This window comes from Callospermophilus lateralis, chromosome 2 (assembly GCF_048772815.1).
Source record: "Callospermophilus lateralis isolate mCalLat2 chromosome 2, mCalLat2.hap1, whole genome shotgun sequence".
NCBI lineage: Eukaryota > Metazoa > Chordata > Mammalia > Rodentia > Sciuridae > Callospermophilus > Callospermophilus lateralis.
In genome coordinates this window covers 10916162-10943633 of record NC_135306.1, presented here as the reverse complement: position 1 = coordinate 10943633, position 27472 = coordinate 10916162, and the positions used below count along the sequence as shown (strand labels likewise).

General features: G+C 37.2%; 1 protein-coding gene across 5 annotated transcripts in view; it reads right to left on the bottom strand.

The window, feature by feature from the left end:
- Dennd1a (DENN domain containing 1A) overlaps positions 1-27472 on the bottom strand; it is a 530651-nt gene that overhangs the window by 244079 nt on the left and 259100 nt on the right. For all 5 annotated transcript variants that reach the window (XM_076845503.2, XM_076845505.2, XM_076845504.2 and 2 more), the window contains exons 8-9: positions 25436-25489; positions 10477-10587 (exon numbers count right to left, since the gene is read on the bottom strand). In XM_076845503.2, coding sequence (XP_076701618.2) covers positions 10477-10587; positions 25436-25489 — 165 coding nt within the window. The remainder of the gene's footprint in view (positions 1-10476; positions 10588-25435; positions 25490-27472) is intronic.

Below are 27472 nucleotides of genomic sequence, written 5' to 3'. Positions count from 1 at the left end.
ATCAAAGCTCTGCCAAAAAGAAGATGAAGAAAAACAAAGAATTTTTTAAAGTGCTAGTCTATACTCATAAAAGCCTTCTACAGAAATGTAATCGGTCTCAATTATGTAGCCTCAAAATGAAAATGAGTCTAATGATGCAAAATAACAACTGCCAATAAAGAATTTATTTATTTATTTATTTTTTGGTCTTAGAGAACTGACTATTCAGTGGCTCTAAATCTGGTCTGCCTACTGATCATTTGGGAAACCTTTAAAAACATAAATTCCCTGGTTCCATGCTAGATATTTTGAATCAGAATGTCTGGAAGTACTGCTACGAATCTACATTTTTAAAAAGTTCTCTGGGAATCCTGAATAATCTGAATCTTACAAAGTAGGTGCTCAAAGTTTGTTGAAGCAATGGCAGAACATGCAGGAAAGGAGGTAAAAACCAAAAGGAGACCTTGGCTGGTTGAAGTTACATCAAAAGATCACAAATTAAACTGAATGTTCTGTATTACACAGTCTCTAGAACATCTCAAGATTCTCTTCATTCTGGTTATAGTTCAATGTGAACATGAGAAACTCAACTCACACATAATTAAATGAGTATAGTTTAAAAAAAGCAGTTAATTTTATATACATTTAAAAAAAACATAGAAAAACCACATAAATAAAGCATACCATTTTTCCCCCTATTTCCTGTCAGTGGAGGTTCCTTTCATTTATCTTTAACTATTTTTAATATTCTCTGAGCCACAATAAAATTTTATGTAATGGAGATTAGAGAGGCTACGCTATTTGCAAGTTTGGCTGCAGAGTCTGTATTTCATGCCACTTCATTACATTTTGTTAAGGATTTCCCTCTTCACCAAAAGGATTAGTTTTCTTCTCACTTCTTTGAATACTCTTCTTAGGTTGTTGGTGTGAACTAGGTTAATCTCTCTCTCTTTTAACATATAAAAGATGAACAAACAAAATGTTCGATTTATTTTATTTTTTAAATAGAAAACTAAATTTAGTCTTAGAATTCTCTGTTTGGGAAGTTTCCAGTTACAAGGTCTTGGCTTCCCTTGAGCACAGTTTGAAACAAAATAATGCAGTTTGTTCCTACGGCTGGAACATGCAGAGTGGAGCGTGCAGGCAAAGAGGCTCTGGCTCAGCTCCAGTATTTCAAACCTTCTTAAACTGCCACTCTCATCTCTGCTTCAAGGGCTGCAGATAAGCAAACAGGATTAGTTTTTTCTTGTCCAGAAGAACTAGAAAAGCATTGTACACATGATTTAGGTGTCCAGTTCACTACATGGGCTGGCACAGTCACAGCAACGTAAAGTTCGCTGGGAAAGAGGTAGAAAAGCCAAATCTGAAAAACTGCCCTGACCACAAACTGGCCCCTTCTTAGGTCATAAGACCAGATGGTGTTCAGACAATAGAAGCTGTCAGTGGGAGTGGATAGGACAGGATGGGGGCAAAGTTGGGAAAATATCCAGGACTTCCCTTGAATACTAAAGCATGTACTGAGGCACTGGTGAAAAGACCCGGTTATCACCCACCCCTCCTTGGGCCACGGATACCTGGGTCCTGCTCAAGTCCTACATTCTCCAGGACAAATTTGCATTTACCTAGTTAGGAAGAAACTGACAGGGAAATGATATTCAGTTATTTTCCCCTGTGCCTAAGTAAGTTACCACCAGAAAAGCATTAACTTTTTCATAGGTATGGGAGCCACAAAAATAATTGGGTGTGGAGGTTCAGTTAATTAGGTAATGGTCTTGCTGATAAACAGTAGTTCCTTCCTAAGAACTTGTTTTAAAAAGCACACATTGGATATGACAAAAATATATTACTCAGGAAAGTAAATATGCTTTTGTCATTCCTTAGCTAGTCTTCTCAATTTTTGAAACTTCTTCCAGTACCCTTAAATTATAAAGGGGGCAAATAGAGCTGAAACACACAAGAGCTAGAAGGAGGTGTAGCACACATATTCCGAAGCCACAGTGAGTCAGAGCGGATCTGGCCAGGGTCCCACCAGGGCCATGCTCAGGGAAGATGATGCAGGCTGGGCAGGGAGATGGCAGAGTGGAATAATGTGCAGACAGTGGGCAGACTGAACAGCATTTGAGAAACAGGGCTTTGGCTTACAGAGTGCATGTGTCAGTTAGAAAACTGCACATTGGCCTTTTGTTGCTTCCCTGGTGCCCGGAGTGGCGCTGGCTGCATGCAAGGGCTTTGTTTAAATCTCAAGGGGAAATGCCAGGCATGGTGGCGTATGCGTGTAATCCCAGCAACTCAGGAGGCTGAGGCAGAAGAATTGTAAGTTGGAGACCATTATCCAATTTAGCAAGGCCCTGAGCAACTTAGCAAGACCTGTCTCAAAATAAAAAAATAAAAAGAGCTGTGGATGGGGACTGGTATTGTGGCTCAGTGGTAGAGCACATGCCTGGCATGTGTGAGGCCCTGGGTTCAATCCTCAGCACCACATATAAATAAACAAAGTGAAAAATCCATTGGCAACTTAAAAAAAAAAAAAAAGTTGGGGATGTGGCTCAGTGGTAAAGTATCCATGGGTTCAATCCCTACTATCAAACAAAGAAAAACTAAAGGGAAGAGCTTGAATGTGCAAGCGAAAGCAATGGCCAAGCTGAGATTATTGCTGTCATTCAGACCCACGGTCAACAGAATCATGCCAAGAATATTTCTCCGAGTGCAAGTGTCCGAGTGAACTCATGACAAATGGAAAGTTACCAAGGAGGCAGTATGAGGCAGCCAAAAGGATTTTGGCCTGGAGCCAAGAAAAGTGGGTTTTAATTCTATCCCTGCAGCTCATTTTAGATAGGACACCTCAACTTTCTGGGTGTCAATAGTCTCATATGCAAAAGGAGGACAAAGTAGACCAGCTTCTGGGGTTGATGCAAGAACTAATAAAAAAACTGATAATCACATATATATGACTGCTCAATGCCTGGGACATAGCGTGAGGCTCAGAAAGGTTAACGTGAAAGAACTTTAGGAGTGGGGGAACCAGGGCCGACCACACAGAGTACTCAACATGCATCTAAATAAGGGTTTACACATGCTTATTCTGCCCATGCTACCAACATGCCTCTCTGAGAGTTCTGAAGTTATTTATAAGCTACACAAGAAATGCCTCTCATTATTATAAAATCTGGTCTTATTTTTCAGCCAAACCAGCATTACCCAGCCCCACCTATCCTTAACCACCAGCTTTGGCTCAGCTTCTCTTCTGGCTTTTTACAAGAATTTTCAAATTATTCCTTCAGGAGGAGGGACAGTACTAACAATGTGTCCCTGGCTCTTGTGACAATTCCTGTACAAGGGTTCTAAAAATAGTGTTGACGAGTGGCACCCAGTAAACAACCTGATCACCAATGCAAGCACTTGGGCTAAGATTCATTTGTCTGTGTAATTCCCAGAAGTTCCTTCCTTTCCTGAAACCAAAGCCTCCCTCCCCCGACACCAGGTCAAAATGGTTGATATGCATGGCTCTTTCTCCCACTGACTGGTATGTGACATTGGGCAGGTTATTTCACCTCCCTGATGGATAGGTTGCTATAGAAAATGGGAATAATACTGATCTTCCAGGAGTGCTGATAGAATTAGGTAGGATCATCTCTATAAATGTCTTACCTTCTACCTATCTGCTATCCACAGAATTTCCAAAAAGCAGTAAGAATTGAACTAAGAGATAAAAATATGGAAGAAAAATGGTACCTTTGTGGTATAAGAAATCACACTGAAGTATTTACATTAGAGAACAAGATTTAGTTAAGCCTTCCCTATTTATCATTTATAAAGAAAAACAATCAATATACATTAACTGAGCAAAGAGAACAAAAACTTGCATTTTTCTTCTACAGAACATCATGATGTTATTGACCAAGACACCCTGGAATGCATTTTACCTGACTCTGAACCAAATATTGTATGGTTTGTCTCTATTGGTACACATTTTCATAAAAGATAGCGCTCTGGGGTGTTCCACAGCTTTTATTCTTTCAGATGCTTAATGGCTATGAGGAGCATTAAGTCCACTCTTATCAAACAAAACTGAGAAAAATGTAACTTGTTAAGGTATTGCAAGCCACATCAGAATCTGCCAAGAGAGGAGCATCAGAACATCCTGGGCCTCATCTACAAGAAAACGAAAAGCCCCTCTCAAGGAAATAAGACAACAACTTTTAAATTCTGAATTTGGACTGGTCCAAAGACTTGATGGAACTAAGGTCTGTTCAACTATGTCACCCCAGAAGTACTCCTGGAAACTGACCAGGACGCTGCCCCTTGTATCTAGCTACTACCCCCAAACAGGTTTCCACAATCAAACAGAAAATAAAGAATTCAGATAAGAATCAACTATTGTTCAAGAATTTTTTAAAAGTCAAAGTAATAGATGTTTACAGTCTTAAAAACAAAGCCAGAAAAATAGCAGTAAAGGTTTACACTGAAAACCAACAATCTTCTTTAAGATTCTTCTTACCCTTAACTCGATGTAATCACAATGAACATGGGATTTATCCCCTTGTTTTAAATAACTACTTCTTGGATTTTATTTTAAAGATTAAAATATGACCTCCCATTGAAGCATTTATTGCTTTATTGTAAACATATATACGCACTATACGCCAGATCTTATTATAAGAGTTTTACAAGTATTTATTCCTTTCAATTTTATTTGATAGAGATCGGTGGTCAACTTTTATTCTGAATCTTGGTACAAGCACTACTTTGTCGCTATCACTGAATAAAAGCTGTTTTGGGGATGGAAATGTAGCTTAGTAGTAAAGCACTTGCCTAGAATGTAAAGACTCTGGGTTCAATCCCCAGAACTGTAAAAAACAAAATTCAATAAAGGAAATGATGGTGAAAGAAGTTTTAAGTTTGGTAGCACACTAGTTTCCTCATAAGGATGCGCCTGCAGAAAAAGAAAAATAATGATGCAAAAGAGAAGAGCTTACTGCTGGACCACTTTCCTTGAGTTAGCAAGAGGAAACTGAAGTGTCACCCTCTCAGCAAGGCATTTCTTGCTTTAAAAATGGCAATGCCTGTTGCCTCCCCATTCCCAACCCACTCTCCTCCTCTGCTTCAACCCTTAGTACTTACCATCAGTGGCTGTACTAAGTTTAACATTCCTTGTTTACTGAGGGTCTACCTTACAAGAATGCAGCCTTCACGAGGATGGGGATTTTTTCTTTTTGGTTCACTGTTGCATCCCTAGTGCCGAGGATAATGCCACAATAAAATATTTGTAGGATGAAGTCAGAGGGACAAGTGGGGTGGACTTCAGGAGAGTACAAAGTTAACCACAAAGGGAAGGCAGAGTACTGAGTACAGATCACAGGAGGCTGACAGATGTAGAAGGCTGCTAGGACTCTTTTCTGAGGGATTCCATTAGATAGGTAAAGAATTCTAGGTTACAAATCATCTTCCTCTAGATGTTCAAGATATAGGTTCACTGTTTTCTGATTATCAAAACTGTAAAATGTCATGCAACTTTTATTCTGAATCTTGGTACAAGCACTACTTTGTCGCTATCCCTGACAGTCTAAAACTTCTTGATACAGGAACTTGGTATCTACTTCTTTAATTAAAAACAACAACAACAACAAAATTGAAGTATACACACACAAAAAAAAAACCCCACACAAATATGTATATCATATAATGATTTTTAAAGAAGAAAACTTAAGAACCCCAAACGTACCACCCAGCTCAAGGGTTGGCAAACTATACAAAAAGGCTAAGTGTGAGTACTGCCTGTTTTCGTAAACAAAGTTTTATTGGAATACAGGCACACCCATTATTTTACTATGACAAACTAAAGGTCAGGCCTGGTAGTTATGACAAAGACAATATGGCCTGCATAGTCATATTTCTTATTTGATCCTTGTCAGAACTTTGTTGATCTCTACCTAGCTGAAGACAGAAAATGGTACTGTTGATGTATGTCTCTTCCTAACTATACTGTTCTCCCTTCCTGGGAAAAAAATACTACCTAAATTTTTTTTTTTTTTTTTGTGTGTGTGTGTGTGTGTGTGTGTATGTTTCTTCTGTAGTTTGTATATATCACTAAACAAGTTACCATTTAGTTTTTATAACTTGAATAGTATATGAATGAAGTGATACTGAATATTACTCTGTGGCTGGTTTCTTTCAGTCAGTCAGTCAGTCAGTCTTCTGTGTTAGATACAATCATGTGGATGGTGTAGTTCATTTTTACCAAGATGATATTCCATTGTTGTGACTCTACCACAGTTTATAGGCTCTCTGCTGAAAGTCACATGGACAATTTCTAGGGTTTATAAAAACAATGCTGCTAAAAAAAATTCTATACATGTATCCCACTACATATGCCCAAAAGAGTGAAACTGCTGAGTGACAGGCACATGCACATAGTTTTGTACCACACACCCTTCAAATAGTAGTACATGAAATTCCCTAGCACATGTCCAATACAACATTTGCCTTTGTCAGACACCTAAGTTTTTGAAAACTTAAGAGTTTCACTCATTGTACATTTAATGTACTTTTCTGTGATTACACATCTTTCCATATAGTTATTTGACTATTGGCATTTTTCCTGTGAAATATCCATTTAAAGCTTTTGCCAATTTTTCTATTAATAAATTCATCCTCTGATTTCTAACTGAAGTGTTTCTTTTACATATTACTGATACTAATCCTCAGTTAGTTTTTTTTTGGGTACCGGGCACTCAATCACTGAGCCACATCCCCAATCCTTTTTGTGTTTTTATTTAGAGACAGGGTCTTACTGAGTTTCTTAGTGCCTTGCTGATGCTGAGGCTGGCTTTGAACTTGTGATCCTCCTCCCTCAGCCTCCAGAGCCGCTGGGATTACAGGCGTGCGCCATCAAGGCCAGTTCTGTTAATTTTATTTTTAAATATGGTACATGTCTTGGTTTGTAACTTACCTTTACATTCACGGAATTATATGAATAATATCTTTTAATGAATAAAAATTCATAATTTTAATCTTTTCCTTTATACAATGTATATTTTGGATCATTCTAAAATAAACCCTCTCCATTCCAAGATCATAGATGACTATTCACTTATTTTGCCTTCTAAAAGTTTAAAAGACTTTCCTTTAAATTTAAATCTTTAATCTATTTAGAATTTAGTTTTGCTTGAGTAAGAAATTACCTTCTTTTTCTTCCCTATATGGATAGCTAATTATTGAGATGTTCATCTACTCCCCACAGTTTGTCCAATGATTCTTCCGTTGTTTATAAAGAGCCCTTACACATGTGGTCTGTTTCTGGCCCTCTGTTCTGTTATTTCAAAATCTGTGTATCTCTACCCCACTACCAGCATTTAATTATTACAGCTTTACAGAAAGTTTTGTATCTAGAAAGCACACTTCCACAACCCATCTTTTATTTCAAGTTTGTCTTGGCTTTTCCTTTGCCTTTTCTGTATTAGAATTCTAATTCTGTTAGAATCAGCATGCCAGGTACTATGTAAAACTCTAATGGAATATTGAATGGAATTATATTCAATCTACAGATCATTTTGGATTGAAATGACATCTTCAGAATATTGAGTTTGCCTATTCATGAACACGGTCATGCTTTTTCTTCATCTTTTGGGGACCATGTAAGTTTTCCCTTTTAACATGGTAATGTGTAATTATGTTAGAATATTTTGTAGTTCCTTCAACCTATATTTCTAAAATCATTGGTTATCATGAATTTTTAAATACATTTGCCTACTATTTAGTCTAAGATTTTTATACCTACATTAATGAGTGACATTGATTGATAATTATTCTTCTTTAAACTGTCCTTTGTGTGATTGAATGTCAAGAATAACAAGCACAAGAAAATCTAGGGTGTGTTTCCTCTTTGTTCTGAACTCAAGGAATCTATGATTTGAAATTATATAGTCCTTAAGATGTCTGATAAAATGTACCTATAAAACTATATGGGCTGAGCCAGGTGTGGTGGTGTATCACTGTAATCCCAGTGGCAAAGGAGGCTGAGGTAGGAGGATCAAGAGTTCAAAGCCAGCCTCGCAAAAGCAAGGTGCTAAGCAACTCAGTGAGACCCTCTCTCTAAATAAAATACATAATAGGGCTGGGGATGAGGCTCAGTGGTTGCGTACCCCTGAGTTCAATCCCTGATACAAACAAACAAATAAAAAAACACCTATATCGGCTGAATGTTTTATCTGGAAAAGTAATTCCAAGCATTGAATTACTTTATATAAAGTAAATGACCTATTAAATTTTTCTATTTCTTTCTGAGTCAATTTTCATAAACTACATTTTTCTGTCCATTATGCTTTAGTTTTCAAATACTGGCATAAAGTTGCTAACAGTATTTTCTAAGAATTTTTAAAATCTCTGCTGCATCTGTTCTTTGTGTTTGCAATTTATTCTTGTATTTCATTTTAGTTTTGGGAAGGAGCAGAAATAACTTTGTGTGTTTAATCCACTACATTTATGGTGAACAAAATTACACAGAGGATTCACTGTTCCTTATCTATAAAATGGAGGTAATAACAGAACTCACCAAAGCTGTCATAACAAGAATTAAATGAGTTAAAATATGCAAAGTGCTTAGGACAGTGACTGGCACCTATGAAGGGCTCAAAAATAACATGATTAAAATATAGGAAAGTCAGTTCCACTGTGATGATGTCCTGTTTTAGTCTGGCTAAAGTTTCACAATCTAAAGCAGCAATAACTGGTTATGGGCTGGATTCTTTCAAATACACCCTCATTTCATTCAAACCCTATAAAAAGGTGATGATGTTTCTAGTTGGTAATATTCTCATTCTGAAGCTCAGTCTCGATGTTCATGCCTTGAGATTGTAAACTGCACTTTGCAGAGCAAAATACAAAACAAAGTAGGAGGTTGACTATGCTATGTAAGTTGTTTTTACTCTGAAAACAAAAATCATACTTTTTTCACTTATTAAGTGCTATGAATCTAGCACATGGTAGATAGAAAAAAAATTGTGAGTCCTTGACAAGCAATCAATAATTAATCAATGAAAATGAAATAATGAAGCTATGATGAAAGCCATAAAGAAACTCTAGTAACCTCACCAAGTTTGCATTATTAGGTGTCTTTTATCCATGGACGAACTTATAACAGGCCCTTCATTAGGCAAATTCCCACTATAAAATGTTTCTTCTATCTTCTTTAACAGAGGGATGCTACTTAGGCCTACTCTCTGTTGATTTTTCTACATAAGTTTTACCTAAAAACAATAATAAACCATCCAAACAGATACTGTTTAGGGGGAAGCACACTGAGATTTGTAATTTATTTTGAAATGCATTAAAAATTAAGATGAAAAAAACAAACAAAAAAAGGAGATCTAGGGGTATAGCTTAGTGGAGAGCACTTATCCAGCATCCATGAATGGCTAGGTCCCATCCCTAGCACTGAAAAGGAAGGAAGGAGGGAGATATGGATTGATGAATGAAGGACAGGTAGATGAATAAATAGGTTAAAAAAAACTATAGTAAACTAATCACTGGTAAAATATAGATGAAATTATACCAATGTTCACTATAAAATGATTTCTACTTTCTATAATGCTTGAGAATTTTCATAGTAAGATAATCAGGAAAATATAAACTACATTTAGCAGGTAAAAAAAAAAAACCTAAACTAAAAAGAATGGAAAATATTTCTATCGCACATAGCAAAAGTTATCACAATACGTAAATTTATAAAAAACATCAAAATCCCTATAAGATAAATTGGAAAAGATTAACCAAATACACATAGGAAATAAACTCATGGAAAATGCTCAGTTACCTCTAACCAAAACAATTTGAATTAAAGCACTCCTTTATTGGCAAAATTAAACTGCATGCATGCGCACGCGCACACACAACACACACATACAACTCTGGCAAGGCTGTGATAAAAGTGGCACAGCCATACACAGCTGGCTGCATTCACTGTAAACATGCACAGCCCGTTGGGGAAGTCATCCGACAGTCCTCAAGCCATGGTGTTTATCAAGTCCTTTGACTTGGTGGCCTCTCTCTTAGAAAATGAACATATCAGTTAAAAGAAGACAAAGGATGTTTACTGCAGTTTTATCTACCAGAGGATTAATCTATGAACTACCTAAATGACCATGAAGAGAAGAAAAATTTATTAAATTTTGTAAATGATGATGCATCAGCATAATGAAATATGGCATAGACATTTAAAAATTACAATAATGAAAATTTATGTGGAAATATGCATAGTGTTTATACACAATCAAAAGGAAAATATTTATAATTGTAAGAGTATAATTTTATAATTGTGAGATTAATTATGAAATTTATTTTGACACTGAAAAGGAACATAAATAATTAATGAAAATGATGTGCTACTGTACAAGGGCACTGGGGCTGATTCCTTCTCCTCAAATGTTTTTTAATCTTTCTGATACATCTTTCAATTAAAATTAAATAACTGAAAGGCCCATCTCAATACTGGCTACTCACAGTGCTGAGCTTGCTGCAAATGATGAGTATCCGGCGCTCGTACAGCATACTGGCATACAGATGCAACATGTTGTTTACATCCACAGCCACAAAATATTCTGTCAGATTTCTCTAGGAAAAAGAAGAAAGGTTTGTGGTTTATTTTGTCTGTTCTTATTACAAGTAGTATCTAATAAAAGCATGAGAAACAGAAAATAATCACAAAGCTCTTTTCTTCTCCTGTCCTATTCTTTCTACCTGGGAGACCAAATCCCACTCATGTATAAAATCATGAAATGTTAAGTTGGAAGAGACCTTTGAGATGAGCAGTCTGGCAACTGCATCTATGTGTGGTGATTACAGTTAACAACATGGTTGTATATACCTCTGTGTCTGCTCTTCATGTCAGTTCCAGAAGGTGAGCAGGACAGGAATCGTGGAATCTTACAAAGGAGGAAACCAAGGCTCAGAGAGATTTGCCGAGATCAAATAGTTTAATAAGCAATGAGGACAGGACTGCTGCTCAGATCTTTGGACCTGAGATCCTAGAACCTTCCTTATGTACTGCATCATGTGTTCAAGCAAAAGAAAGTACCCAGAGATTAAAGTGCTTCTGGCACAGGTCCTGCTTCTGTCCAGCAGGTCCCAGCCATGAAGGCATCATCTTTCCTGTTGCCACTTGCTGGTGTCCCACCCCTCCACAGCTTACATTCTCTATAAAGTGGCTTGGCTAGAATTAAAGAAATTTCCAAGATTTACCATTTCCAGACATTTCACTGAAAAAAAAAAAAAAAAACTGAAGACAAACGCAGCAAGCTGTAACAAACCAGTGCTTTAACTAGCTTTTTCTGTAACCTGGGCTTCATTCCTTTAATTAGTGCTATAGATTGGTAGATTGGTACTCTTCAGATTTCAGAAAAAAAGTGGAGTGTGTTTTATTTCTACAACCCTTTCTATACCCACCTGGCTTTAATAATACACATGAATATGCTAATTTCTTACAGATTTTTAATGCAGTACAATATATGCCTCTGCAAATGAAAGGAACTGAGAAGGAATGCTATTGTCAGGGGTTGCAGTTTATAATGATTAAAGATCTATAACCCATAAATTGAAGTAAATCAGGTAGACTTTACATGCAAAATAGCATAAAGCGCTTTTCAACAATATTATGGTTGGGAATAAGAATCAGCACTTATCTTATGATTTATTATTGTTTGACTGGGGTAACAGGTTAATCATGAACTTCTATAAACAAAAAGTCAGTGAATTAATAGCTCTGGATACTGACTACTTACAAAGTGTCAGGCATTGTACCAGACACTTTGTATATATGATCTTATGCAATCCTCACAAAAAACCAATGAGGTATTATACCTTCCTATGCAGAGAAACAGAAATTAAATCTGGGAGATTCAGTAACAGGTGGAGTCAGACTGACTTCACAGCCTCTGCACTCTCCACTAACCTACACATCTCTACTAAATACTTTTCAGTGTCTACTGTGTACAGGGCATGCATTCACTTCATCTTGAAAACACTCCTTGAACTAGGTGCTATTGACCCTATTTAAAGATAAGAAAAGAGGCACAGAGAAGTGATATAATTTGATAAAGGTCACACATAAGTGGCTAAGACACGATTCAGTCTTGTGCAAGTCTTTTTTCAGACACTCCAAATTGTAGGCACAAATTATATTTGGAAAAAGAAGAGGTATAAAACAAGATCAAAATATGACTAAAGAAAGGGGAATTTTTTCTTTTGAAAATTTTTATTATCCTATTTATTGAATAATCCTTATTCCCAGGAGATAGATATTTTCCTGTGTTTTTTCTAAACTTTCTAACAACCCTGAGACAGGCACTACCATGTCCACTTCATGGATGGGAACATTAAAATTCAGGAAGGTTCAGTGGTAGTCTTGTAAAGGTCACTCGGCTAGCAAAGGCAGAGCCAGGTTTCAACACCAGGTCTCCTGAATCCAAAACTCATACTCTAACCAACATGCCAACTTGCCTCTCAACAAACTCAATAAAAACAAAGCAAATCAAACAACAAAGGCTGTCTGAACTAGGCCAGAGGTGCCTCCTCTGCCCAGTGGCTGAGGAACACTGAGCTAATAATGTCAGGGTGGGGTTTGTTTGGAAGACTGTGACATGGCAGAGCTCTTCTTGCAAACAAAAATATGAGGCCCTCAGCTGAGCATTTCAGTAAAGGCTTAACTGCTGATGAATTACATGAATTTCTCTTTTAGTAGAGGATGGAAGTAAAAAGAAAATAGAAGTGAGGAGCTTAAAGAAGGCCAGAAAGCCCATTAGCACTTTTGACAGATCCAAAGATAACTCTGAAGCCACCAAAACGTGGCCTCAAGAGTCTGCCAAGAAGCTTCACGCTGGGTAGAAATATGTTACACAGCTTGCCGTCCAAATAGGGAGACACAGCGTCAGAGACAAATCCTGTGCCTTATTTTGGTGGGAGAAAGGAGGGGGGGACCACAAGGATACTTTTGCAGATGGGGAAGGGGATGTTTTGGAAATAAAAACATCACTGAGGCAGGTCCCCCATGCCCAGTCAGGATGTGAGGGCGCAGGTGCTTATTTCAAAAACTCTGTACAGGTATGTTAAAAATATGTAACATTTAACCAAATTCTCTCTAAACTGTCATGTACTTTTTTTGGTATTTCTCATTCCATCTGTGCTGATTACCAAGATATTTGTGTCTAAACAGAAGCTGTCTTTCTTATCTGCTTCCTCCCCTGCCTCTTTCCTTCTGGGATGCCACCCGCTGGAGCAGGTGGGAATGCCAATGGCCCCAGCTCTAGGAACCTCACTCAGCCAGGGAAGGACCTGTGGGGCACAGGGGGCCTGGGGCACTTGTAGTTCCCACCAAGCCTGGGCTCTGGAGCAAACCCCTTGGAGACAGGGATATCCCTCCCACGGCCCTGAAGCTTCTAATAGGTTAGGCCCAAGCCTTAGCTTCTCAGACCTGCTCTGCCTTCTCCCATTCCCAGGACTTTAATTCTGCTGTTTCTCCTAGAGTGCTCCTCTCTACCTTGAGGATGTCAATTTACTTGACCTGGCTCCAACATCACCTCCTCCTGCAAGGTATCCTAGACTCCTTATTTGTCAAACATCCTTCATGTTTCCATGACATTTTGTCCCTATCCTATAATAACTTGGTTTTAAGTATGTTTTCCCACTAGACTGAATTCTACCGGGTGTGATGAATCAGGAAGAACAGTAAAGAATGGATCCTCCTAAAGAACCACCACTCCTATCAAACATGGTATCATTGGCCCCTAGTTCTCGATTTAGTGTCCCAAACCATAACACCATCATAGGTAAGCAAAGTAACTACCCCATTCATTGCCAATCACTTCTCTATGTAATTCACCTGCTAGGAAAGGAAAACCTTGCGCAGAGGGCTGTTGCAGTTTCTGTGCTCAGATGGCCTCGGATGCCTTGGTGCCAGTGTGCTTCAAGCTTCAGGGCATCATGCCTTTCCCATTCATGGAGTCTAAACATTGTTTCCAGTTATGTATGCAGCATTTGGCTATCCACCTGGCATTCATTACCCACCCACCCCTCCCTGCCCTGAAGGCTGGTCAGTAGGCACACAAAGCTGATCACTACTTAAATCCAAGAAGCTGGACAGAGCCTATAGAAAAGGCACATACTACACAAGCTCCTTAGACTCTCAGCTTCTGTTTCTCTTCTCTACAAAGAAATGTTGATGAAGGTCTCTTCCAGGGACTAACTCTCTGTGGCTCTCAATCCAGACAAAGAGGAAGGAACTGACACCTGGCAAAACCCCAGTCCCCCCCAGGAGAGGTCTCATAATGGCTGCTCCTGTCTAGCTGCCCCTGCTGGCTCCTGCACCAATCCAGGTGGCTGGGGACTCCATGCTCAATGTGATCAGTGCCTGAGGTTATAAAGCAGGTGGGGGTGGGGGTGATGGGGGTTGAAATGGGTTGGGACGGGAGGGGATACAGTGCGGCTTAGAGAGAAAGCGTCTTAGGTTCAATACCTTAGGGAAACGAGATAATCCTCAAACCAAAGAACCGACTCTAAGCTGGGTACTCCTTGGAGTCTTAGAAGCAGATGCTAGTCCGCCCCACTGTCTGTCATTTTATCAGTCTTTGTGACTCTCTACTTCTTCCATGGTATAGAGGATAAAGATTTATTGCACTGGGGCTAGAGGAGGCTTCCTAGGCTAGAGGCTTGGAAGGTCCTGAAATAAGCCCTATTCAAATTATTTTACCATAATGTTTTTTTTGTTTTGTTTTATTTTGTTTTGTTTTTAAAGAGAGAGGGTCTTGCTATGTTGCTCCGCCCAGCTCTGAACTCACAGACTCAAATGATCATCTCACCTCAGATTCCTAAGGAGCTATACAACAGGCAGGTGCCACTGCTCCCAGTTTTCACAATATAAAAAGTTTTAAAACCCTCAACTGATTTTTTTTTTAAAGAAGAATTAGGTTATCTTAATGGTGTGGGTTTTTTTTTTAAGAGAATTATAAATTTGGATTACAAAATAATCTTCCTGAGAAAGAATCCCACCAACTCACACAGGCAACAAAATTCAAGAAGTATATTTGAGGAAAGAAAGCAGAGTCACCCAGAGGTCAGCTTTTATCCCTCTGTGTGAATGGAAAAACCATCAGAATAAACAGTCATCTGACAACTCTTAAGTTCAACAATGGACTCCTCTATAATCTCATACTTGATTACAGGTCTTCTACCACCATTCTCAACTCTGTTTATTTTTTAAAGTCACAATGACTTCATAAATCTTTTCTATATCATGGTTCATCTTTTGACAAAGTGGAGTCTGGGCAACGTCATATGTAACTGTCCACTCTAGACGCTTACCTCGCATCATTAACCACTTGGTATGACATTGACCAGATAATTAAGACAGGTTTGTTTAATATTCCAAATGAAGGCCTACATAATTATCCATTAATCAAAAAGTAAACTTCAAAATCTGGCAGCTAAAAATAATCCCTTATTGAGTTAGTTTACAATGTAATTATTACTATATATTTGTTCATGATCTGTGACTCTTTTTAATGCAGGTCAACTGTTTAAAATTTATAAAGATTTATGCTCATTTAATTATTGACTGCATAAAATTCACTCCTACATGTGTTATCCTGATAGACAGAGAAAACCCTGATGAGCAATTACACAGTGATAGTTTCTCAGCAAAAAGGAAAAAAATATTTTTACAAAGAAATTGTAGAAATAATGAGAATTAACTTCAACAGGGATCTGAAAGTGGAAAGAATTAATTTTCCCCGTTTGCTTTTCATTAATGTCTTATAGACAAATTGGCCCTAAAGCCAACTATAAGGAACAATTCTTTCTCCCTTTCCAGGGATGGCTGCATTAGTCATTCATTCATTAACTAATTCATTCAGTCAGTTGTTAATTCCATATAGCTATATATTGAGCAACTACAATGTTGCAGTGATGGGAAAAAAAATCCATCCCTGTTCTTATGAAAGGAGAGATGACATTAACCAAATATCCACACAACTAATTATGTAACTTATGGTGAGTGGTTTCTTAGGTGGGCCCAGAGTACCATCAAGCCAGAGGCATTAGACCCAAAGTATCTCCATGCTTGGATCAGACTGACCCAGGTGTGAATCTTGTTTTAGCATTTACTGATTGGGCAAGTTACTTCATGTCTCTGGACTTCACTTCCTCTTCAGATCCATTCCACAAGGATGTTGTAAAGATGTCATGACATAACATGTAGCACCTGACCTGATCCACAATGGGTGTTCAACAGATACTAGCTCAGGCCTCCCTTTCTTACATTAACTCTTCTCTGCACTGTCCAGAAGACCATGATAATCTGAAGACAGAATATTATGAAGTCCCATGTCCCAAAGAGCATGTATCCTTTTCATTACTTATTCTTTTAAGTTCAGTGTGTCCCTTAGAGGAGATAATTAATAAATGCTTACAGAACACCTCCTATATTAAAGGCTTTGTGGACTCAATTTGCCACAAAAGTCCCAGGCTTCAGAAATTCGGCTGTCAAGAGGATGTACCCAAGAGTCTTGAAAATCCACAAAAGAGAAATATTGGTCTGTGCAACCAAGAATGTCAGCAAACACCTAGAAAAGACAAGCCCCAGAGAGTCTGCCCGGCCCTTAACCACACTCAAGAAAGGTCAGGACTAGAATTCTCAGAAAGCTGAGGAAAGGGAAAAAAGAGAAAGACCATTGAAAGGAGCCATCTCTGTGGCACCAGAGTTGTTCTTGGAACTTTATGTTTAATACTGCATTTGTTCCTTGTATTTTCCTTCATTAGATAAAGACATTGGGGTTCCAAGAGAATAAGTAGGTGACCAAGGCCTCAGACTGATGAAGCCCTGTATCTGACCATTTCCAAGACAGCAGGCTATATAGTATTAACAGCCCCATGGTTATTGCTTGTTTCAATTTGTAATACAGCAATTTAGTCATTTTAAATTAATCTCTGAAAAAAATCACCAAGAGATTAAAATGCAAATTTCAACATGGCTAGTGCTCAATAGTGATTCTATGTCAAAAAGCCCACAAATTGGTCTAACAAAAGTTCAGTGTCTCCTTAGAGGAAAGGCTTTCCTGCTTCATTTTTGTATTTTAGATACAAAAAAATCATTCCATTTCTTTTTTTCCTTATGAATATCACAAGTCAACTCTAGATGGGGAGAAAGGCATAATGAAAACAAATCTTCCAAACCTGGGTCACTACACCCCACTGACAAGCAGACCTTGGGCCGGCAACCTCAGGCCTGTGAGCTCTGGGTTCTGTATGTGTAAAATGGGGCTCACGTCTATTGCTCACAGAGTAGCTGTAGGGATTAAAATGGAATGGTGTATTTTAGGAGTGCAGCAGATTGGTATTACTATTCTGCTAGCCTTTTTCTGGTTTGTAAAGGAGGATTTAGGGGACAATGGGTCATACACAGGGAATTGGTTCATTAGTGGCAAAACCAGCAGAGGGAATGTAAATTTTAAAAGTGGTGGGGGCAAGGGAAGTGGCATAGAGTGCGAACAGGAACTGGAGGTGGAGCTATGGAGAAGATTATTCAAAAAATTATTTCTAATTTCAGTAATTATAGTTTTGAAGATTAAGGAAATTATCAGAACTTTCAGGTACCTGCAAATCAAGTTCTTAAGGAATTACTGGTCCTTAATAAAGAAAAAAAGACGAATGCAACCTAGGTAATAATTTTTATCATAACATTATTTAACACAGCAGAACATTAGAAACATTCTAAATGTCTATTAATACAGAAAGCATAGTTAAAACAATAAAGTATGGTGAACTGAACAGACATTTTTCTTTTCTCTCTCCTGATATGACTCTCCCAGAAAAAGTCACTGGAAAAGAATTTTAAAAGGCATGAATTCCAAAAAAACAAGAGAGAAGATGATAATGGAAGAGAGATGTCAAATTTTTAGAAATCAAATAGCAGATGTGGTTCTCAACCTGGGGCCATTTATCCCCCAGGGGACATTTGGCAATGCCTAGAGACATTTCTGGTTGTCAGAGCTGGATAAGGGTATGTTAGTATCATATAGATTCCAGGGAAGCTGCAAAACAACCAACAATATATGCTTTTTTTTTTTTGCTACTGAGACCAAAAGACCTAATCAGAATAATGTAGAGGGAGAGACATTTATTTGGTACACCTGGTTCCAGAGGTGTCTCCGTCTACAGATAGCCAACTTATTATTCTGCTGTATATGAGGCAAAACTTCAGGGAAGAAGGATGGGATAGAGGAATGCAGCTCAGGACATGTCAATGAGGAAGCAGACAGAGACAAAGCTCTGCTTACCAGGTTCAAAATATATACCCAAAGGCTCGTCCCCAATGATCCACTGCCTTTAGCAACACCTACATGCCTCCACCTAGTTAATATCTATCAGAGGAATAATGCACTGATTAGGTTAAAACTCATTAACCAATCATTCACCTCTAAACTTTCTTGCGTCGTCCCACACATGAGCTTTTTGTGGACACCTCATATCTAAACTATAACAATAGTAATACACAAGAAAGGATGTCCTGGACCATGCTGACAACAGTGCTGAAGCTGGAAAGTAAGTGGGTGCACGGGGCAAAAGCATCAAGCCCACTCACACTATGGAACTCCCAAAAGGCTCGGAATTGGAGATACCCCAAAGGTCAAGAGGCTAGGGGACGGATGCAAATGAAAATAGGAGTAATCCCGTCCCAACATTCTCCTATCCAGCTAGTCAGCTGGCCTCCTGCACCTTTCTCAGGCAGTAAGTGTTTACTCTGGAGGAACTGAACGAAAAAGGCCTGGGGAATAAAGCATTAAATAGAAAACATGGGGATTAAATGAAGGCAACCATAATAAATGTTGACCACCCCATTCTGCTTCCCAAACACTGGTAATAAGTATCCACACCCTAGGCAAGAGAAAACTGACCCACTAAATAGAAAAGATTTTGATACTGACACCTGAGAGTCCCTTGCCCCCAGAATGTCTACAACAGTCCCAGGCTTCCAAACAATGATCCATTCACCACAATAAAGCCTACCAGATACCAAGCTCTACTCCTGAGCACAGAGCTGCCACTCAGCTGTCCAGTGCCTCACTCTGAGGTGTGACTGAGCTCCTATTCAAAGAACAGCCTATATAATAAGTTACACAGAAGACAGACAAACAGAAGCTAGGAGTGGGAGCAAGAAGTCCTAGCACTCAGAGGCTGAGGTGAGGAGATCATTGAGCCCATGGGTTCAAGGCCAGACTGGGCAACCCAATGACACCCCAATGCAGGGGGGAAAAACAATTTTTTAAATCTAGTAATAACACCCTTACAAATGAGGAAAAATATTAAGAATACGATGGTCAAAACAAGAAATTTAAAAGGATGGGATGATTAGTTGAAGAAAGCAAAGACTACAAGAGTGACACTGAAAATAATTAAAACAACAAAAAAGTTACAGGATCAATATAGAAGATTTAAATCTTCTGTAGGTAGCACAGAAAATCAATAGGTAATGAATTCTGTAGTAGAGCAGCAGAGAAAGGACGGAGAGAATTAAAGGATTTTTTTCAAAGAAATAATGTGAGAAAATTTTGAAGCTCTGAAGGGTGTGAGTTTCCAGAATGAATGTCCAAGTGCCCAGCACAATGGATGAAAATGGATCCATTAAGGCATGTTGCTATGCAATTTCAGTATATTAGAAGAGATGACAGATCATAAAAAAGTTAATAACAGGAATCAGAATGGCTAAGACTTGTAAGTTGCAATAGTAAAGCTAGAAGTCATTAAGCAACATCTTCACAATTCTGAGGAGAAAACTTTCCAACCTAGAATTCCATACCCAGAAGAAATATCAGGAGCAGAGTGAATTTTTTCTAGTCAAGCAACTTCTAAATACATTTCTGCTAAAGCGAGACTTACTCAGGAAACTGTTGGAGAATGTTTCACCAAAATGATGGAATAAAATCAAGAAAGAGGAAAATGTGAAATCCAATAACTCTTACATGATAAAAATCTGTACAAGAAAGGAAACGTAAACAATCTATTACCTGCTTCAATGTATTCACAAAAATGTAAATATTACTGATTTAATGTCAATTTATTCTACATATAGAGGGAAAATGGGAGAGGAGAAATAGGTGAGACAAATTACTTTGTGTATATGTTTCTGGGGAGGGGGATCACAGGTAGTAAAAGACGTAAACTCTCATCTTTCATGATAAAAACCAGTAGGTGATACAAGAAACAGGGGGGAAAAAATTTAGTGTAACACTAAGACCATGCTAAAAATATGAAGGGAAATACTACAATTGTTGAAAACTTGCAGGTAACGAGAAATATGTGAGAAATATGGAGAACTTGGAAATTGCTGGGTTTTTTTTAACAACTACTACATGGTACTATATGATTTTTAAGCCATTATGCATTACTGTCACAAGATGAACATACCATTAAATAATAATACTACGAGGACTATGGGTATCAGTGGTAGAGTAATTGCCTAGCATATTAAAGGTTCCAGCACTCCTAAAAATAAATCATTAAAAAGGATGAAATAGAGAGCCGGGAGCAGTGGCATATGCAGGTAAGTTCAGCAACTCCAGAGATTGAGGCAGGAGATTGAGGCCACTCTCAGCAACTTAGTGAAGACCCTGTCTCAAAATATGAAATAAAAAGGGCTGGAATATAGCCCAGTGGTAGAGTACTCCTGGGTTCAAACCTCAGGACAATTAAAAATAAAAAAGAATAAGGTAAATAGATAGGAACAATTTTTAGAATACATTAAACCAAACCAAAAAAGGAAGTGCTAAACAAGATGAATAGTATCACATTTTTGTTTAAAAAGCTGTCTACAATAGATACACATACAACACTATAAATTCATAGAGAAAAGTCTAGAAGGCCACCCATCATATTCTGGAGGGAAAATGGGATTAAGATGGAGGAGGAGTGGTGTTAATGGGGGCCTTTCACTTTTTTTAAAAATATACTTCTATATAAATCTTTTACAACAAAGATTTTTATAAAAATTTTTAAATGATAGAAGTAAATGTTAATAATATATTGTTATAGAAAAAACAGTTATAAAGTAAGATATTTGGTATGATCCCCACCGTGTTTTTTTAAAAAAATGTAGCTTCCAAACGTTTTTTAAAAATAAATACAGCCCTTTTATTTCAAATGAAATATTACCCAAGCACAGTGGAAATTAATATGCTCTAAATAAAATAAAAGCAGAGACCAGTACTCTAGTTCAATGGCAGAGCACTTGACTAGCATGTGCAAGGCCTTCTAGGTATCCTGAAGCATTCTCAGGGTTCCAGGCAGGACAATTTGAAAACAACTACTATTATCATAAAAAAGGAAAGAAGGTAAAACTTAAGAAGATGACTTCTCTGAGATGGTAGGAGATTCTGAATGATTTTCTTCTGCTTTTGTTTTTAATTTTGTTTTGTTTTAGTTGTAGTTGGACAAAATCCCTTTATTTTATTTATTTATTTTTATGTGGTGCTGAGGATCGAACCCAGTGCCTTGTATGAGCTGGGCAAATGCTCTATTGCTGAGCCACAACTTCAGCCCTTTTCTTCTGCTTTTGTATTATGTATGTTTGTGTGTGTGTGTATGCCTTTTCTACGAATTATAAAAATTTAAATAATAATATCTGTTATTTGAACATGTCTAAATAACCACCAAACCATAATATATTTGCAAGAGTGAGGGCAGAAATGGTAATAGAGTTTTATTAATCTTTCTAAGTTATTATTCTACATTTGTATTATCTATATCTTAGATTGATTTTAATCATTCATATTTTCCAGTAAATTTTCTATTTTCATACTTTTCAAATTTATCAAGTTGAAAAATATTTTGTTCTTTTCAAAAATTCAATTTTTAAAAAAGTCTTGATTTTCAGTTTTACATTAACAATGTTTCCTAGTAAATTAAACTATAATATCTTTTTCAATTTTGGATTTTTTATTGATATTCTTTTTCTAGGTTCTTAAATTGAAACTTCAGTTCACCCAGTCACTGAACTGCTACCCAGGGCTCAGCAGCCTCTCCCTTGAGCTACCTTGCCTTCCTGAAGTTCGGTCCCCCGCCTTCTCTTGCAGCTGCCTTCCACAGGCAGTTTCCACTGAGGAAAAGGAATCCAATTATATGTCCGCTATCCAGAACCTCCACTCTTTCGACCCCTTTGCTGATGCAAGTAAGGGTGATGACCAGCTTCCTGCTGGCACTGGGGATTACATCCATGTAAGAATTCAACACAGAAATGGCAGGAAGACCCAACTACCGTTCGAGGGATCGCTGAGAATTACAATAAAAATAAACAAGAGAAAGCATTTAAGAAGAAAATCGCCTGCAATTACTGTAATTGAGTATCCAAAACATGGAGACATAATTCAGCTACAGGGGCAAGAACATATGCCAGTTCCTGGTAGAGACTGGATCAGCTGAAGGTTCATGGGTTTTAAGTGCTTATGGCTCACTGCAGCCTAAGTGAGGATTTCCTTGCAACAAGTAGAACTTCCCTTCTGTTCCTTGTCTCAAGTTTAAAACCCTCAGAGCTAGTATAATGTAGCCATTTGGGGTCCACTTTTAACTTGGACTAGTGTAACTCCTTCATGCAATAAACTGAAAAGAGCTGGTGGGGGGGCGGTGAGGGGCGACAAAAAACTTAAATTCATTATTTTTACAAAAGCATTCAAAAGCAATGAAATTTTGCCTGAATATGGTTTTAGCCACATCCCTTATGTGTTCTCATTATTATTATTCTCATTATTATTAATTTCTAAACTAAACAATATTCAATTTTAATTTTTTATTCTGTTTGACCCCAGCACTATTTCAAGTACAGCAATATTTTTTAACCTGTTATTATTAATTTCTAGTCTTATTTTATATCAGAAGATAGGGACCTATAAAAGTTTAACTTATTCTCTTTTGAAAATTTCAGAGTAATCTAGTATCTGATCAATTTTTATAAATGTTCCATGTTAATTGAAAATTATCCTTTAACAGCCTTTTGCTACTTTTAAAATTGTATCTGCACTTTTTGAAGGATTCTTTCTGGGTACCTCCACTGTTTATACTAAACTGATGGATAAGTATCAGTGATCATCTCCTTGACATTGCAAAAGTTCTCAAATTTTCTGGTTCATAGTGGCTCCCTCTATCATTACGGGAAGACTGTTCTCCTTAATTTTATACTTCTTTTATTATCAATAAAATTTGAAGGGGCTGGAGATGTGGCTCAAGCGGTAGCACACTCGCCTGGCATGCGTGCGGCCCGGGTTCGATCCTCAGCACCACATACAGACAAAGATGTTGTGTCTGCCAAATACTAAAAAATAAATATTAAAAAAATTCTCTCTCTCTCTCTCCCTCTTTCTCACTCTCTCTCACTCTTTTAAAAAAAAAAAAATTTGAAGGTGAAAGATTAAAAACCATGGGCACAAAGTATAGCATAGTATGTCTTATGATCTGGATATGAGGTATCCTCCAAAAGCAGGGATATGCAGACTTCCATCCTAGTTTGAGTGGAACTGGACTAGATCTCTGAAAATATGAACGAAAATAAACTTTTCATCCCATAAGTGTCGTGTCAGGTATTTTGGACACAGTGACACAAAAAAGCTAACAGTATATAGAAGCTCAGTCTTGAAAATCAAAAAGATTAAGTTTGAATTCTGATTCTACCAATTCTTTGTTATAGGTCACTGAATATGTTACTTAAATTTTTAGGGCTTCTGTTTTCTTATATAAAATTGTGGTAGTTACCATCTAAGCTTAATAAGAGAGGTAAATGGGAAAATGTACTGCACGTTATCGGACAACAGGAGAATTCAATAAACATTAGCTATTGGAGTTGCAATGGGAACTCTGATATGAATTTTTAATTACCTAATGTGAAAAAAAAATACCCACGTTCCATTCACCTCTTTGCTATCAAAGATACACTCAAAAGAATTTGAAGTGGGGATTCAGATATTAGTACACCAGCGTTCGAAGTAGAATTATTCACAATAACAAAGTGGTGGGATCAATCCAAATGTCTATCAATGGATGAACAGATAAATAAAATGTGGGTATACATACACAGTGCAGTTTCATTCAGCCTTTAAAAGGAAGGCTATTCTGATAATGCAACAACATGGATGAACTCAGAAGATATTGCACTAAGTGAAATAAGCCAGGCACAAAAGGCAAGTGTTGTACAATTTCATTTCCGCATGCCATTTAAGAGTTGTCAAGAGCTGGGGAGAGGGAAGAACAGGGAGTTGTTCACTGGGTACAGAGCATCGGTTCTGCAAGATAAAAAGTTCTGGAGATGGACATATTGCACAACAACATGAATATACTTAAAACTACTGAGCTGTACACTTAAAGGTGGTTAAGATGGTAAATTTTATGTTATGTATATTTTACCACAATTGTTAAAAAAGGAACCAAGTACCTCAGTGCCTACTCTATATTTGATCACACACAGTACTATTTACAATCATAGTAAAACATTTTGAAAACATGCCTTGAGGCTTCACATGTCACTGAGTTTGTTCAGAGGGCAGATATGGACCATCTGCTCTTGCACTTTAATCTACTGCTCCTAAGCCCTCAGGGGGCGAAGATAGGAGCCCCTCATGCTTTACCCACTACACTTTTATTCTCTGAAAAGTGAATTACACAAGGGTAAGAAGCAGAAGTGCAATTCTACTTGAAGTAATCTACTATTTTAAAAATAAAGAAACCTTTACATGGAATTTTATTCATATGGAAACATTTCATTTATGATAGAAAGGAGAAACGATGTAAGTGTACAACAGTGAGAAATGATAAGTAAACTTAAACAGTGAGGAATGATAAGCAAATGGAATATTATGTAGTGAATAAAAATGATTCTTATGAATTAAATGAGAAAGACACTCATGTAATAAGTGATTTAACTATGTAAAAATATATTCTAAAAAGACTACAATGAGATATTGACACATTAATAGGTGATTTACCTTTGAGACATATGAGAAACATCTCTCCTTGTCTTTTTAGTTTCTATATTTTCAACATTTTGCTTTTATAATACATTTATCCTATTATATTTGTTTTTATAATGCCTTATTTTTTCCTTTGTAACAGGGATTGAAGCCAGGGGCACTTAACTACTGAGCCACATCCACAGCCCTCACCCACTGCCTTTTTTTTTTTTTTTTTTGACATAAAGTCTCACTAAGTTGCTTAGGGCCTCACTAAGTTGCTGAAGCTGGCTTTAAACATGTGATCCTCCTGCCTCAGCCTCCCAAGCCACAGACATTACAGGTTGTACCACCCTGCTAATGCATTCTTTCAAAAAACTATAAAAATGACAATTTCACAATTACATTCTAAAATAATCCTTTAATTTAAAAAATAACTAGAAAATCAAGAATATAAATTTAACATTTTCTTCCCAAGTACTCACATTTTCAGGTATGCTGGGAAGTTCTCTGGTATCAGGCACAGTAAAGTAAGAATGCTGGAAAAGAAAAGCACAAGCTCTGTATTTTTGTAAGAATGTATAACTATATAACAAGCACACTGCTCAGAATTCAAGTATATGATTGAAAGATACTTCCTTACTCATAAGAGGAGACAGAGTTTGACTCATAGGGAATATCTATGAATTTTATTTTTAGGATAATGTTACATTAAATCAGATACATGAAATTTTGAGTTTGGTAGAAGAGTTCTTTTCTAGGAGAGATGAATTTCTTTGTGGGATATAAATGAAAACGTTAAAGGTTAAATTCCCATGTAATATTTATAGGTTCCTAAACACACAAAAGTTGCAGGTTTTAAAATTTATTGCTCAGAGACAAGAGGACTCTAGGGGCCAAATCACATTAGTTTTACGCAGCCTTGGTCTTCATCAACCAGACCTGCTGTTTCATTTCAACAGCTGAGATTACAGCCATCTATAAACTGTGGCCAAAATCTGCACTGAAGAACCAGGTGATGTTAAGAACAACTCCAGCTCAAGGGCTACTCTGCTGAGACCACTGCAGATGGCTGAGAGTGGAGAATCTGTCCACTTAAGCACACTCCACAAAGAAGCCTACTGCCTTCCAGTGGGATTGCCAGTGAAGGTGGCTAGAGACTCAGCAGAACTGAAAAACTGACCTCTTCAAAGACTCTGAATGGGACATCTCCATGTATGTAACAAGTGTGTCTCTGAGTTAAATGACAACAGGCTGAACTGATGACACTGCCTCTGCTGCTCTTCAAGACTCAGAACAATGGCAAGCAAGAATGGAAAAAGCCTGGTGCTAGTCAATTAAAGATGGAACTATGAAAGGCTAGAAAAGGTCACATGCAGAGAGGGTCAACTTAACCATGGTCTAAGTTCAAACTAAGTGACATTTCAGGAAGTCCTCCCCCAAACCTTTATTCCTAGGTAACTGCAAAATAATTGTCTCTCGAACAATGATTTGTATTTTCTGAAATGAAAGGCCCTAGGGACAATTGTAACAATGACAATGACAACAATAACAGTATGAGCTACTTGTCCAATATTTAGCAGAAATTTATTGAACACATACTAGATGGAAGACTTTATGTCGGATAGTATAAATCTAATATTATCTCTAATCTCCATAATAATTTTTAAGTATATATTATCTACTTTTTACAAGTGGAGAAATTAATGTTCAAAGAGGTAGGTAATTCATCTAAGATCTCACAGTTAATATGTGGCAAAACCAGAACTGAAGCCAGGTCCATATAATTAGAGCTATACCCTTTCCACTGTCACAAACAGTTATACTTGTGCTTTTTATGTGCAAATTATGCCTAATGGAACTTGAATTAAAATAAAAAAGTTAAAAGTAAAAATAAAGTGTTACAAAAATATTTTTAAAAACATTCTGCAATGCATTATTCCAAAATCTGTGTGTCTATGACAAAATGTTACCTATTAAGTATCACAATAGATGGTGCAGCATGGAAACTAGTCATCAATTAATTCACCTTAACATGAGGATTAAAATGAGAAAAACAAAATACAAGGCTCAAAATAACTCCATGAAATACCAACTTCTATACCAAATGGCTAAGAAGGGAGCATCAGAAAATGTACAGCACCAAATGTACATACAATGATAGAATCATCAATTAATGGCTTGGCACAGTGAGAAAACTCTTGTCCACTTAGTAGGTATGTGAGCTCAGGAAACTTCACTTAATAACAGAGAACCTCAGTTTTAAAATCTATAAATGGGAATTATTATATCTATTTTGAAGTAGTTGTAAAGAACAAACATTATATATATGAAGTGCCTAGCATTCAATAAATAGTATTTTAACATAAAATGATAATTGCTCTTAACTGCTATTTCTATTTTTCTCAAGAACCTATATCAGACACATGGACACATGGAAATATTCTTTTGTAGAGAGCAACTAAAAATCAAAATTCCAAGAATGACATTATATTAACATTTGAGATTTATAACCTAGATGA